This window comes from Mycteria americana, chromosome 4 (assembly GCF_035582795.1).
Source record: "Mycteria americana isolate JAX WOST 10 ecotype Jacksonville Zoo and Gardens chromosome 4, USCA_MyAme_1.0, whole genome shotgun sequence".
In the NCBI taxonomy this organism is placed as follows: Eukaryota; Metazoa; Chordata; class Aves; order Ciconiiformes; family Ciconiidae; genus Mycteria; species Mycteria americana.
The window spans coordinates 72,430,819-72,446,057 of NC_134368.1; the positions used below are offsets into that span (position 1 = coordinate 72,430,819).

The following is a 15,239-nucleotide window of genomic DNA, read 5'->3' on the forward strand; positions in this document are numbered from 1 at the left end:
CTTGGTGCCAGAATGCGACATCACCCACAAATACTCAACACCATAAGCGTTAGCAACAGAAGGTTTTAATCCGCCTCGTGTGATCTCTCTGCCTATTTACCACCAGTAAACTTGGCACAAAGTTATGTTGCTGTTGTGCTTGAGTTATTCCTCTGTTTTTTAGTTTTGCATCAAGCAACAGTGCAGTGAGTTGCAGGAACCAAAATAATCCATGGAGTTGTCAGTGGCAATAGAAACTGAGAAAGTTAGACATGAGTCTGGCAAGGCATTGGTGGTCTTCCTTTATTGATTCTTTTGAGATGAGTCATACATTAGGCAACTTTTTGATATAAAAACCTTATGTCAATGGTTGCCAGCCCTTCCAGTACGGCACTATGTGTTTAGGAACAGTTTCTGGTCCAAGCCGTCTCTTTGTTTTCTGGCACAAATGCACTGTTCTGACAGCTTTCTCGGGGGCTTTGTTTTCTTACTGGCTTTTTTCCCTTCTTCTTTTCCAGAATATTTCTGTAGCAATAGGAAGATCTGTAGGAATACAGGGTTTGGGACTGGATCAATCTGGTTGACTGGATTTGTAAACCGTGTAATGCCTTTCTTAAGCTTGCTCTTAAAATGAATTCTTTCCCTGGTTCCCACCAATTTTATAAGGGTTGTACCAGAACCTTATTGTTCTGATTGTTAAATTGTTAGTGTATTCTTTAACCCTATTCTTCCCAATTTCCAGTGTTGTCATATTCACAGTTTCTTTACACACATCTTTGTTCTTTTGCCAATATTAACCTATTCCATATTCCTCACCTTTTTTGTTTTGTTTTGTTTTAAAGAACTTTATTTGAGCACACTACCATTTGGCTACTACCTCAAGCTTTGTTATTTCCATACCCTCTTCCATCATCTATTCTGCTTTTTATTCCATTATCGTCATAAACTGCATGTGTTGATAATGATCAGAATATTTGTTAAGTTTTGGAGACATAGCAAGGTTGTCTTTAAACTCTGTTCTCACTGCATTAGCAACCCTGATTATTCTTTTCTTTGTTGCTTCTAGTTTTGTTTTCACTAATACAACTGTAGTCTTTTGCTGGTTTGTTTTTCATTTTCTTAGAAAATCCTTAACTTCTTTTTTTGAATGTTTTTGTGGTTTGAGGGGGGGATTTTGTTCATTTGTTTTCCTACCCACAAGTTTAAGCTTTTTAGCAGATTTTTTTTTTCCTCAGAAGTAATGTTTGTCCCCAAAGGCTTAAGTATATCTTAACAAAAAAGCTTTTGTTTTAGGTTCTGCTAAATTTTGGAGATTGATGTAGTAGCTCCAGCCAGTATCTCCATGCCTTTCTGGCTTAGTACTAGGGTGAATAATATCCCTGTTATGTCTGAAACTTTCTCTGAGGACTATGTCTTTAACTCAAAGGATATAGACTAGATGATCTAATTGCTGTTTTTCTACTGTATCCTCACACTTGAAAAAAAAAGTCATGGCTAGAATATTCTTTCCTCTTATCCCTGCTCTTTTTGAATCGCTTAGTATGTATGACTTTTGCTTCTGAGATGATCGAGAGGTGTTGCTTTTTATTTTAATTACCTAAAAGTTCAGTTAGGATGCAGTGTCTGAATCTCTGAAGGGCTGTGGAGCTGAACATTTGTCTTGCTGCTGTGTGCTCACTTGCTGTCTGGCTCTGCCTAGGATTTCCAGGAAGCCAAGCAGAACAGGTTCCCTGCAGTGTGTGTGCTTGTGAAATCACTGGGTCAGGGAAGAACAACTAGAATTAAGGGTTCTCTGAGACTGAGGAGTCCACTTGGCTCAGCTGCTATTGACCAGTAAATTCAGCACAGGGTTTTAAGCGACCTCAGTCAAAATCACTTTTTGAAAGGTTTCTCTTTCTAGGGAACATCACATTGTCTGAAGATATCTAATTAAACATAATCTTTACTCAAATAGTATTTGTGAAATGAGTGAACTTGATAACCCCCAGACTATGAAGTTGGCTGCATAGACCTCATCCTCTAAGCCCTGTTTCTCTGAAGTTGATTGAAAGTGCATGCATGCATGGAGTGTTACAGATAATGTGTGGCACCACAGGGAAAGAATGTACATCACTGTCCCAGTGCAAACATTATTTTGTCTGCATCACTCCAAGCCTGGTCCCAAAGCTACAAGTTATTAATGAGATACTCTTGAAGACTTGATTTTTCCTGTTTTTGTCAAGATGAACTGTCAACCAGCAGAAATATTTTTCAGTTACTTTGTGGGTTTTATGATATTTTGGTGTTATACTTCTTGCTTCCCCCTATCCCTACAAGTAGAAGATCTTTTTCATGCTTTCTGTTATTTGATTCTTTATTTTCAGAAAAGAAGATAAATTGAAGTCAATCATTCCTTTATTTTTTATGTTCTGCCTGGCCTGCTTCCACTCAACCTGTTTCAATTTTTCTGTATCACGTTCATTACCTGTAGAACTCTCGTTATTTTTCTCCTTTTCCCTAGAGGGTTTACAACCCTCTTAGCTTCCCCAAAACCTTTCCCAATTCTACTTCTGTTATCAGTCCCATTTCCTGGTATGTCTTAATAGCACCATCTTACTTCTTTGTATTTCAATCTTAGATACATTCTTTGATCTCCACTTCCCTGAGACCTCAGGGAATATAGAGTATCAGTAAAATACAGAACAGAACAAAACAAAACCTCCCACATAACCAAACCAGCTGTAGCTGTTTTCAGTTCCACTTGGCCTGTATACTGAGTTATGTATTTGAAAATTAGTGAGGACCCAGTGAAATGGGTATCTGGTATTAATGAGAGACAGCTCGCATTTGATTCAGAGCAATTTAATGCTTGGTTATTTCTTTTTCTGTAACGGTATGCTGGTTTGCTGGTGCAAATTCTGTCAGTAACAGCATAGATCAGCTGCCCTGTGGGTACAGCTTTTAGATTTCTGGAAAAGTGAGTTGTGGAATATAGGACTAATTATATCGATAATAATCTCATAGATTGAGGAGCCACAAATAGAAAGCCAGATGAGGGTTTAGGAGAAATAGTAATGGTAAAGAAAAAAACAAGAAATGAAAAACCAACTCAGAAAAGCATAGAGTCCTTTTTTTCCTCTGTTGACACTGTACTATTCTGCTGCTGTGTGTAGTTGAAATATACGCCTCTTATTCCAATTGCAAAATGGCAAACTCTTAGAAACGTAGGAAGCTACCGGGCAGGATTATGATTCTGAGTGAACTGTCTTTCTAATAAGTTAGAAGTTATGTCAATTATCTTTTCTCTAAATGTTTAGGTTTAACTTCCTCTGAGAAGACATTTGGGGCCCAGTTTAGCACTGGGACAATTGGGGGGGGAAGGTGGCAGGGAGGCACGCATAAGGATGTGTCTAATTATACCAGTCATTTTACCAGCATATTTAAAGAAGTAAATACTGTGAACAGAAGTCTTTCCTGGAGAGGACAGAAGACTCATCTGATACTCACTGAGGTGAAGTTCTGTTGAGTCATTGTGAAAATCTTAAAGAGAATTTTCAATGAATAGGATAGCTGCCATATGGAGAAAAAAGCAGCATAGACCTAAGGCATTTATTATGAACTTGAGAGTATCAGAATGTTACTGTGAGTATCTAAGTTAAGATAGCTGATAAATCATGCTAAGTTCATGAATATAGAGATGGCTCAGCAAGAGAGCTGTGCTCCTAGTTGGAGAGTAGCCAGCTAATGTTAAGATCAGTTTTCCATACTGTGGTCACCCAAAATTATAATTGCTGGGGCTTTATTGTTGGCTTAGGACAAATGTTTTGAAATATCTTTCCACTTCACGTTTTTAAATTGGATATTTTGCTCTCCTTATGTAGCAAGGTTTGATAATTTCAGCTGTTCATTTCCGTCTTTATGTCTTGAAGATAATTATTAAATTAATAAATAACTTAATGTTGATATTCTCCCCAATTAAATTTATTTTTTCTCTCTTTCATGACTCACTTTCTGTGGCCATCTTGGTGAATGAGCTTTATGGCAGGGCTGACTGCAGAAGTAATTTATTCTAAATTAATATTACAGAATGTTTGCTTTCAGTCAAGTAATATTCAGAACACAGTATTTAGGAACTGACTTAGCCAGCAGAAATAGAAGTGGTAAAACCTGGCGTGAGTCATCTGAACCAATGACTTTTATTTAAGTTTCGTACTCAAAACACTTCAGACCTGAAGAGTCTTTACTTCAAGAATCATTTGTGGAAGTTGCTTCATAAAATTCTTTTGGTGTGACAAAAGAGTAACTAACTGTCAAACTCTTCCTAACATAAAGCAAGAATTAATTCACCATGTTACTCTTTGCCACAAACTATGGCACTCATCCTTCAAAAGGATGCGTAGTCTATTTAAAGCCCAATTGAAATCTCCATAACTTGAATGTGCCTGGCAGCCTGTTTCCCAGCTTGCTAGTAATTGAAATCCTGCACCTTGTGTGTTTATTTACAAAGTTTCAACTTATGTTGATGATCTGCGAGTACCAAGGACAGACCTTTGCAGAGATATTCCATCTTTTAAAGAGATGTAGGTAACGGGTGCCTTGGCTTTGCTTTCCTGCCATGAAGGTCTCTGATTTTAACTCGACTTGTGCAGTGTGGTAGACCGTCACGAGTTAACCTTGTATGTTACAATACTACAGTTGTATCCTGCAAAATTCCGACGTTCATCTCTGCCAAAAGAATATATGCCACATGAATAAAGGCTTGAAATGAATTTAAAAGATCATTAAGGTTCACCTTAACTGTATGTAACAGGAAGTAATTGGAAATACTGAACAAAATTTTAGATGTTGAGAAAACTCCCTGTTTAATTAGACTATACGCTCTGTCAGGTGCAGCAAAAATGGTAGGTGTTGTAAACTGAATAAAAGATTCTAAGGCTAAGTGAAGTTGCTTTTAATTTTAACAAGAAATTCTAGCGTTTAGTTACCATTCTCCGGAATATCAATTACTGATGTAGCTGCCCAGCAAAAACTCTCAGACAGAATAATGCACCCTTTTGCTTTTGATCCAGGGAAATTGATTGTGGATTGTTTTATTTCCTGATCTGGGTAAAAATGCAGCTTTTAGTCTATAAAGAAAGGGTTTATAGCGATGACCTCCATGTGTGAGCTGAAACAGCTTACTCATTTTCTTGCTAAATCCAAGCACACAGATTTAACTTATCAAAAAATACAGCACAAACTTAATTCCATTGACTTCAAAAATCTCTCATCTGTAAATATATTTTTTTTTCCCCCTGTTTCCTCAGTACTAGAAAAAAAGAACTGAATAGTTGGAGAATAACTTCCAGATTTCAGCAAAACCAAATGGAAGCTAGATGAAGATTTCTTGGTTTAAAAAAAAAAAATTATTCTTTCACACTCCAGAAACCATACCTGTTTTCTTCCAATAAATGCTTCTGTTTGCATCTAGCAGTACTGGTGGTTGGTGTTGGTAGATATGTTTTAAATTTAAGTATATTTGCTACTGCTTTACTGAGCTTCCGGCCTGGCAATATTGGAAATGCTGTCACAGTGGTGTGACAAACTCAGAATTCTGAAGACAAAACAAGAATGGACACAAAGATCAGTGAGGAAACTGAACCAGAGATGTCAAATGCTGTCTCTGTGCAGAAAAGCATCTGTATCACTGAGCTTCTCCTGGGGTACGCATAAATCCAGGAAGGGGATAGCTGGGTGGCCCTTTTGCCTACTTGGTTGAGAGACATACCAAAAAAAATTGGCCCATAAACCTCAGTGGGAAAGAGCAATGGTGCAGTTGTCTTTTCTGCAGAGGTACTGAGGAAGGGAAGAGGTAAAATGTTGCATTTACAAAGTGCTACTTGTCAAGGTTTGCTACCACTGTTCTGAACAAGATGCCTGGTTTCTGGAGCTATTTGGTTTTTTTGGTAGAGGAGCCATGTCAGTCCAAAGCAGAATGCAAATTGTTCTACAGGATTTATAGCTTGGCTGTTACTTACAGTACTTTCAACAGTCCTTGTGTCCAGCTCATTTCTTCCTTCACAAAGAATGCATTGTTTTAGGAGTATTTCCGTCTGAAACTTGGATTTTCTCAACAATTTAAAAGAAGTAAAAGAAAGGAGGAGGTGTGCCATTCTTAGCAGTCAACCCACAGGCCACATCTGTCTGTTTTCTTCTGTTTGGCTCTTAGCCTGCCCAAAGGGATTGCAAACCCAATTCCTTCATCAGCTACCCACTCATATTTGAGAAACTAACTGTGTTGTCTTGGGATAAGGATTTTTCTGTCATTCTCTTTTCTGCACAAAGATGGTGTGGGAGATGTTTTTTAAATGCTGGTATAATAATTTCCTCTTTTCAGACCTTCCAGTCTGGCAATGATGGTGTGTGCTTTCATGCTACATATGAGCAATCTCTCTCTGTCCCCCCCAGCCCTTGTCACTTCCTAACTCCGCCCCGTGTGTGTGTGTATGTATGTATATATCCATGAGCTTTGCTAAAATGGAGCTCAAAAAGGTATTCTGTTTTGTGCAAACAAAAGAAGGGGACAATCAGAAAGACTTTAAAGAAACTTGAGCTGAGTTTATTCAGTAAAAACAGATACAGTATGTGATGGCACTGACTATGTTTGCACTTACGTAATATTTGATTAATTGCCTGTATGATCAAGCTGGTACACAAGTAATTGCAGACAGACTGAATTTTAGTTAGGACCAGGTAACAACTCTCTTGCTCAGAGGAAAATCAACCAGATTACTGCCAGCGTGAGTAAAAGATGGTTTGTGAATGACAGTGGTGTCAAAGAGGGTGTAGTAGCATTCATAGCTGAAGACACCAAAGGAAGAAGGAAGCAGAAGGATTCAGCAAATGTAACATCTGCCAGTTGAAAGTGTGTGGAAAACTAGATTTACATTTTAGCACCACAAGGGAATTTTGTTGTGAACTCTTGGTGATTATTTGCTATTTTTATTGTATATATTCCCTCACTATATATTATACTTTGGAATAATGAAATTACTATAATTGTATTTGAATTATTTACAGTAATTATAAATAATTGCACTAATGTAACATCAAGTAGACGATAAATACCCAAGGGCGACATGTGAAGGGTGATATGTGAAATCAAGAACCTAGATACTATTCAGATGAGCATGAAGAAGAGTTTAGTTCAGCAGAGGAGTAATTGGGGAAAGGGAAAACACACCTTTTGAAGTTACTTACATGCTATAGTATCTTAATTGCTAACTGCTTTCCTATCACCATCACTGACAAGTAGGGGAACAATTCTCTGTACCATTATACTCTTGGGTAACTGAAGCATGGAGTAGCTCTGTGTGGTCTCAGGCAAGATACTTAATGTCTTTAGTGGAGCCAAGATACTTTGGATAGGTCTCCAGAGTTTCCATTACAAATACAAGCCATTTTTTTTAAAGGAAGGTCATAACATGAGTCTCTCCATCCATTATAATTTAAAGATGTAAAAGTGGCATTATGCAGTCAGGTTTCTTTTGACCATTAGTTCTCCCATTCATTTTCCCACACATTTCATCATAAAAGCTGGGGAAAAGAAGTTCATGGGTAAACTATGTATTGGCTTAATGAATTTGGACTTGTGTATGCCATTCAACTAAAAATACATGTATTAAAGAAGGGCATATGATTCCAGTCTGCTCTATTCTGGAGGTGTACTGTTAGCTGAAAGCTAGACATATGAGCCTTGTGCTGAAAGAGACTTACTGCATTCATTTAAGACCCTTGATCTAAGTAATGCTGAGGTAGTGTGTTGAGAAAGTCCAGGAAAAAAGTGATAATACCTTAACAGTTGATTTTGTGACTTACAAAGTCTATAATAGTACTTAAAACATGTAAGGAGGGATGAGGACAGATTTAAGTTATTAAAAATAGAAGAACTGGCCTGGACTGATTGCTAGTTGCCTAATCGGGTTTTTTCACTGTTACCTGCAGTTGAGTTGCTTCTGTATTGAGGAGTCTTGTGCTTGATCTCTGCTCTTTGGTGCCAAGAGTAGCATGCATTCTTGGCTGGTATGAAGTATGGAGTTCTGTATTGCTGCTTTGTTTCAGTTTGCGTTCTCAAGATGCCCAACTTGAGCAGGCTGTGCACCCCTTGCCCCCTAGTGTCTTCTGTACCTTTCTCTGAGGATGATTCTTAAACAGCTCATGTTGACACTGTGAGCCAGTTTGGGGAGAGGATGTTGAAATGATGTTATGTAGAGGGGGATGGGTTTTGCAATGGTGGGAAAAAGTGCCAAGGCTGGTGAAAAGCAGAAGTGGGAATGGGGAGAGTAGTAGAGGAAAGATGAAAGATGTCCAAGAGAATTTTACAGTCTTAAGACTGAGGACAGCTGTACATTCCTTTTGGTGCTATGTTAAAAACTCATGTTGGCTGCATAAGTCAATGTGGGTATTAGTTCGGCAGACCTGTAGGCATCTACACTCAGCAGAGTGGAAGAGCAGTGTGGAAGTGGAATGCCTCCTGCACTGCTTCCTGATGGAACAGCTCATCTCCTGTCTCATCACGCAATTAGCTGAATGAGTGGCAAAGCTGTAGTGATGAGTACTTTCCCAGTCACTGCTGATGAGATAGCATTCAGGGCATTCACTTTTCCTCATGAGGAAGCCTCAGGTGGGTAGATGACTTGGAGAATAGTAAGCATCTCCTGCATGCCGAGGCAAGGAGCTTGTGTCTTCTGAGCCTCTGCATGAACTGGAAGCAGCTTCCGTTACATCTAGTCTGAATGCTACAAGCCAATGGAAACTACAGCTTTGGTGAGGAGGATGCTCCTTCCCCTCTAGCACTCTCTTTCACTGGCAGCTGGGCTCTTTCACTGCAGTTCTCACCAGCATACAACAGATATGTTTATGTCTCTGGGTGTGCTATGGTGAGAATACCCATTGATACTTAAAGTACGTTGTGGCTCTTTTCAGTGGATGTGATCCTTAAACAAGATAACGCTTCAACGTGCAGAGACCTAAATGATCTTTTGAACCAGGAATGTTCTTCTGAGTCATGACGGATAATGTACCAAGTAATCCTGAATTTATAGCCTCGGTAGTATATTGGAGTTGCAGCTGTCCGTTTATCTTGTTTTTTTCTGCTTTGTTTGCTGTTGTTTTGTTCAGTTAAGGTCTCGTGCATGTAAATACTTTCAGTGTTGAAGAGGTGGGTTGTTTGTTTGGTTTTTTTAACATTGTAAAAAATATGTGAAAACAGTGTGTAGAGGAGGTGGTTTTGGGTTTTTTTCTGCCTAAAATTATCTTGGAACGCTCATTATTGGGGAGGATTCTTGGAGCTCCTTTTGATTTGCTTTTTTGGCGACCATCTTAAATACTGCAGTATTTTGGTTTTTATCTCTCTCACAAATGACTGAGTTAAAATCCTGTTTAGGAACGTCTCTCCTTGATGTGCATGTACATGAAAGTGAAGTATGTGTTTGCAGAATGGATATCATCCCGCTGCTTTAGATAGATAGTGGGAACTTCACAGTGAACGGCTATTTTTAAAAGGCTTTTTTGTGTCTGTGAATATTATATGTAATTCACCAGATTTATGAGGGATGTATAGTCTGAGAATAAGATAATAACATAAGATTATGTTTACTTGAGTTTAGGATGAAAGCCATATTTGTAAAATATGAAGTGATGCTTCATATCCTTTCAGAAGATTAGTTCATTCTCACTGGCAAAGGTTCTTGTTTTATTCTCTTGGCTGGAACATAGGAACTGTGTAATTTCTTACAAGACACTTTTTAGACAATCCGAACCCTAACATTTTACCATAATGTATTTGCGTGTTGGTAAGGAGCAAGGGGCTTCTTGGTTGCATTTGGCTGGCTTTAGTCTTGCTTTTTTTTTAAACACCTGTTGTTTGTTTAATATTGCAGAAATAGAAACTGGAAACTAACAGCCCCTCTTCAAGTTGAATATCGGAGTTGAAAGGTGTAAAGCCATAAGCTTTTAAAGCATTTCTGAGTACAATTATGAGCGTCCTTAAAGCGTTCTGTGAAACCCAATTTGAAAGGATAATAGACTCTAGGTGAAGATCAGCAGGAGCCTACTGTGCAAGTGGGGCAGTTGATTTCAATCGACTTTGGAAGAGCAACAGGCAGCACTATAGAGCCATCTTTGACAGTAGTAGATACAGCACAGAAATTTACTTTGAGCTCGGGACTGCTTTCTTTTGTGAGGATATCTTCAAGGCTGCCGCTTCTTAAAAGATGTACATGGTAATATCACAGTAGAGAGAGGGCTAGCTCTAAGAAAAGCATCACATGCCATACTGACTCCACCTGGATGAGCAGGCATTGCTTAGGCAACCCAGCATGGAATATTTTCAGTTGGGTTTTCTCGTCAGGGGTATTATGATGAGGTTGAGACTGCCATATTAATGCAGTGTGTATGTTGCAGATTGGAAAGGTTAGACTTCATCTTCATAATAATTTTTGCAATGTACTTGGTTGGTTGGAATTATGAGTAGGTTACTGCCTGTGTGGTATCTACAACAGACTTTGGATTTTTGCAACTTTAATAATGCAGAAGCATTAAAAAATTTTAGTTTGCTAACAGAAAGAAAGTAGCAGTTGGATAGTCTTTGATACTAGTTTTTCTGTGGGATGTTACTCTTATAATGGTTATAATCCTTTTATTCTGATCTCAGGAAGGCTTAAGAACATGAAAGGTAAACTTGTAGGTCATCTGTTAATATTAAGAAATTTGACTGTACTTACTGATGTTTGTAATTAGTTTTGTAAAATTGGGCTAATACTTTGAGAAAATTTTATGCCCAAGACATACATGATCATCAAAACTTCTCGGTGACCATGATATGATATTCTTCAGAGAGCACATATTTCATTGATATTATTTCAACTCTGACAGTTTCTTTTATTCTGGAAGTAACTTCACGGTAAGGGAGAGGGAGAAGAGAAGTTCATTAGTATTGGCTGATCCATTTATTAACGAAACATGAAGTGTACAGGCTTATAGAATCACTTTGATCTTAGAAGCTTTGTTGTTTTTGTTTTAGAGTATTCTTTATCTGGAGAGACTGTCATCACCAACAATAGTCATTAAAGGAAGATCCAGGATTTTAAAATTCCTAACTACATAGTCACTCTTCTCTTACTACTGACATTACTGCAGGGCATCTGTAAATCTGTAGAAAAAACCTTGACTTGTCATTAAAAATTGTAGGTGTGTCTTTGGGTGTGAGAGGTGGTAGGAATGGCTAATTTCAGGTTGATCATTAAAGAGTCCTTTTGGTGATAGTCCAGACTATTTTAAAAATTAATGAGAAAACAACTTTCAGCATGTATGTGATAGTATTTTTTTTTAATGTTAATGCTGAATTATAGTAGGTCATAATTTTTTCTTGACCACTTCAGAAATAAAACAAATAAAATGCCTGTCAGATATGAAGTAGTTGGAGTTCTGTCTTTGTTGACTGAGGCAGCCCTTTAAGTAGCTGTCTCAATGTTTGCATGGCAAAATCAAGGCCAAAATGTGTGCTCAGTAAACACTTTAAGTAATTTCTGTTGCACTCTTCTGTATTAAGTACAAAATTACATGTATGAAATGTCTCCTTATTCCAGGAAAAACATTGGTGGTCGATGCACCTGATGGACACAAAGCTCACTTCTCTCAACAGACCATGCTTAACAAAGGACTTAGCAAGTCTATGGGATTTCTGTCTACTAGAGGAACACAAGGCGAGGAAGAGTTTTTCCAGGGCATTTCCACAGATTACAACTCAGGACAGGAAGATGTTTTCTGTCCTCATAGATGTAAAGCCAGTGAATTTGAAAAAAAAGGTCACCTTCATACAGATGTCACTCCCAAGCGGAAAGTATGGGCTTCTTCCACAGATTTGCTTTGCGCAACTGACAAGGCAGCTGAGAGGGACCATGCTGGAGTCTCTCACGGGCACAACCATCAGCGTGAAGTATTTACAGTACGGACTTCTACTACTACCAGAAACAAGGAAGCAAGATACTCTGATGGGAGCATAGCACTGGATGTCTTTGGACCGCAAAAACTGGACCAAACGCGCCACGTGCCTGAGACATCAACTTCTGCAGCAATATCAAGTGCCTTTGACAGGATAAGGGAGAGACAGAAGAAGTTGCAGCTTCTGAGGGAAGCTATGAATGTAGAAGGTTAGTGAAGCTTTTTGATTTTCTGAGTATTCCAGTCATTAAACAAAAGTTTCTCTTTATGATAAATTTGAGTTCTCTTGTAGCAGCTCTTGAAACTGCCAAGATCTTCGCTTTGTCTTCTTTTTTTAGGTAAAGTGAAAGCATTAGAATGTCTATTGCCAATGAAGATAAATGTGCTTGTCCAGATTGCTTACCCAGTGAAAATAGTTGATTTCTGTAAGTCAGCCAGTATCAAGTTCATCAATTGAAGTTAGAAAAAGAAAAAAAAAGTTGGTAAAAGCCAATTGTCAAGTAATTTTCCTTGAAGGAAAATCCTCATCTCCAGCTATTAGAGACGGATTTATACTCCAGAGGAAAGAGAGAATTTCATCTCCAGATCTCTCAGTTTTTGCACTGTATAACTCTGGATGATGCAGTTAAGCCCTTAAATATGAAATTTTTTTTGGACTCATGTTAAGGTCTTTAACTCAGTGGGAATACTTGACAAGTTCCCTCAGTTAATTAAAAGAACGCATGGGGGAAAAAAGTCTTTGTATTTGTTCTGTGGAAACTTTTAAAATGGTCTTTATGCAGAACCCAATAAGGGGAACTCCGTATTTTGTTTGCTTTGAAAATGTGACATGATTTTCAGGGGTTGTAAATTTGGGACAGTTGGATAGAAACTGAGAGCAGAGTCGGATCCTGCTTGGGATGGACCAGAAGGCATAACTTAGTCATTTGAGGTATATGGTAGAAGAGCTGTATGTACAAAGCTAGCTCAGTCATTTATTCAGGTGCATTCAAAATCCATACAGTTGAAAACTCATGGCTGCCTGTCTGTTGTGTGACAGAAATACCTGTGTAAAAAAACCCAACTTTTGCCTCCTTTTCCTGCACTGAGGTGTAAACACCTCCTTATTAAGGAGAGATGATAAAGCCTTTTATCGAGGTTGAATTTCTAAAAATGCCTGTTCACGCCCCTTGAGGCCATCTCAGGAGATGCTTATATTGCGGATAGCACGGGAAGCCAGTTCTTTCTCTCCTATGCATGTGAGCCTTGTGCTCCAGAAAGGGGTGTTATTGAAATGGCATAGGCAGTTTAAAAAGCTGATGTGATTTCTGTACAAGTTTTACAGACAAGACAGCTGGAGGTTTTTTATGCTATCAAATTAGCATCTTCTGATGAGGGTTACATTATAGTGTGAAGGGATGAACATAGATGGAAGTAGTACTGTGGAGATACCATTGTTTACCTCAGTAGAAGTTCACCATCTGTCATTATCTACTGAGGTACGGGGAAGGTTGGTTGAGTTTTGGTTTAAGAGTCTGAACTTGAAGGGGACTGTCTCAAGTATATGAGTCAACTCAGATCTTTAGAGATAGGCAGCTAACAGTTTAAGAGGAGGCCACTCCCTGCATTGGGAAAGCTCAATAGCCTTGTTGTTCAGGAGTGCGGCTTTGTGCAGGTTTGTGTTGCACAACAGCAAAACCAAAAGCTTGGCTAAACCCATTGATGAGCAAGAGTTTATCATTCTCATTCAAACAGATTGGGAGATGGCAGAAAACGTAATGTGCCCGTACCTTGCAAACTGAGATAGTTCAGAAATTAGATAGGTCAGTTGTGAAACTACTCAATTCGTAAAGGTAATGGGTGAAAGTGCAGTCAAAGTAAACTGGAAACTGGGGCCTAATAGTTACAGGACCTGAGTGACAAATCTGTACAGGGAAGACTGAGGCAATAGCTAATGACTCACTGCCCATCCTTCTGAATTCACAGTCATTGCTTGCTAGAAAAAAAATGAAAATACTTTCTCAACAGATAGCTGGGTTGCAATGTTCTTGTCTTCCGAGTTTTCTGTTTTCAGCAGAGGAAGGAGGTATGTTTCACTCTTGAATTGAAGTTAGGAGTGTGTGCTCTGCAGTTTTATTTTAGGTGCTCTCTCTCTTTTTTCCCCCCTTTTTTTCTTCTTTATTTATTTTTTTCTTTTTTTGCCTTTTTTTTCCCTGGCCATTAACTACTTAAAGAAGAGTTTTGGGCTAGAACCTAGTTGTGAATGTGAATTTTTAATGAGAGCCAGTTTAAAGGAGTATTTTAGTAAGATGGATGGGGAATACTTTTTCACACAGGAGTTGGTTGCTGTTGTGTTTTACTGGGCTTGAGAAGCCTGACTGAAAGTATTCTATTCTGCCTTAATGAGCAGATTCACAAAAGCCTTCATACATAAAGTCTGCTAGTCTATTAAGACTTCTTTCCCTTTTCCTTTTCCTTTTTTCTTCTGTATGTTTTACTATTCCTTATCTCATGTCTTGTTTACAACAGATGGGTCCCTTGAGATCTTTCATAAAAAGAGACTATTGCTAGTTTTATCTGTCAAAAAAATTAAAGATACAGTCTGCAAGTTTTCTGTGCATTACTATTGTATGAAAATTTTCAAGCACATAGTGGGTAGACAGATATTTCCAAATGTCAGGCATTATCAAGCGTGTGTGGAATTGCTCTTGTGACATAAACCCAGGCTAGCTGAGAGAGGTAAGCAACTGCATGGAAAGCTGTGGTAAAATGTGTCACCTATCTTGATACAGGTAGCGGTGGCAGTTTCTTGGGCAGCACTTGATGTAAGGGTATCTTACTGTCTACAGCTGGTAAGTCACATAGTGGATAGGTGGGCAACAACTAGAAATAGAGTGGAAAGAAGTCTACAGAAAATGACAGCAACTGCCACTCTTTCCCTACGTGGGACACAGCACAACCTCAAAGGAGAGGCATTGAAAGGAAAAATGGAGAAAGAGAATAAGGTATTTTGAAAGCTTGTGTAGTCAGGAATAAGGATTCTGTTCAGCTTGGGGGGGAGGAATGGGCAAGGAGTCATGGGAACATGGTGGTTGGGTTTAGTAGAGAGGACACAATCTGCCTTGTCTTTGGTAGGTTTGGGGATATTTTGAGTTTGGTTGAGGCCGGGTCTAGGTTACAGTTAAGTCTGTGTGAATTGTAGTAAGCCTCTGCTTTCGGCTGTACATTGTTTTTCAGTTTTTGAATTGTGAAGTGGCATAGGACTCTCTGTGGGTTAAACTTGGCCAGATAAAACTTCCCTCCTCAAACTACAAAGGAAC

General features: G+C 38.6%; 1 protein-coding gene across 6 annotated transcripts in view; it reads left to right on the forward strand.

The window, feature by feature from the left end:
* Nucleotides 1-15,239, forward strand: part of PTPN13 (protein tyrosine phosphatase non-receptor type 13) — a 129,882-nt gene that overhangs the window by 52,063 nt on the left and 62,580 nt on the right. For all 6 annotated transcript variants that reach the window (XM_075500853.1, XM_075500854.1, XM_075500856.1 and 3 more), the window contains one exon: nucleotides 11,586-12,149. In XM_075500853.1, coding sequence (XP_075356968.1) covers nucleotides 11,586-12,149 — 564 coding nt within the window. The remainder of the gene's footprint in view (nucleotides 1-11,585; nucleotides 12,150-15,239) is intronic.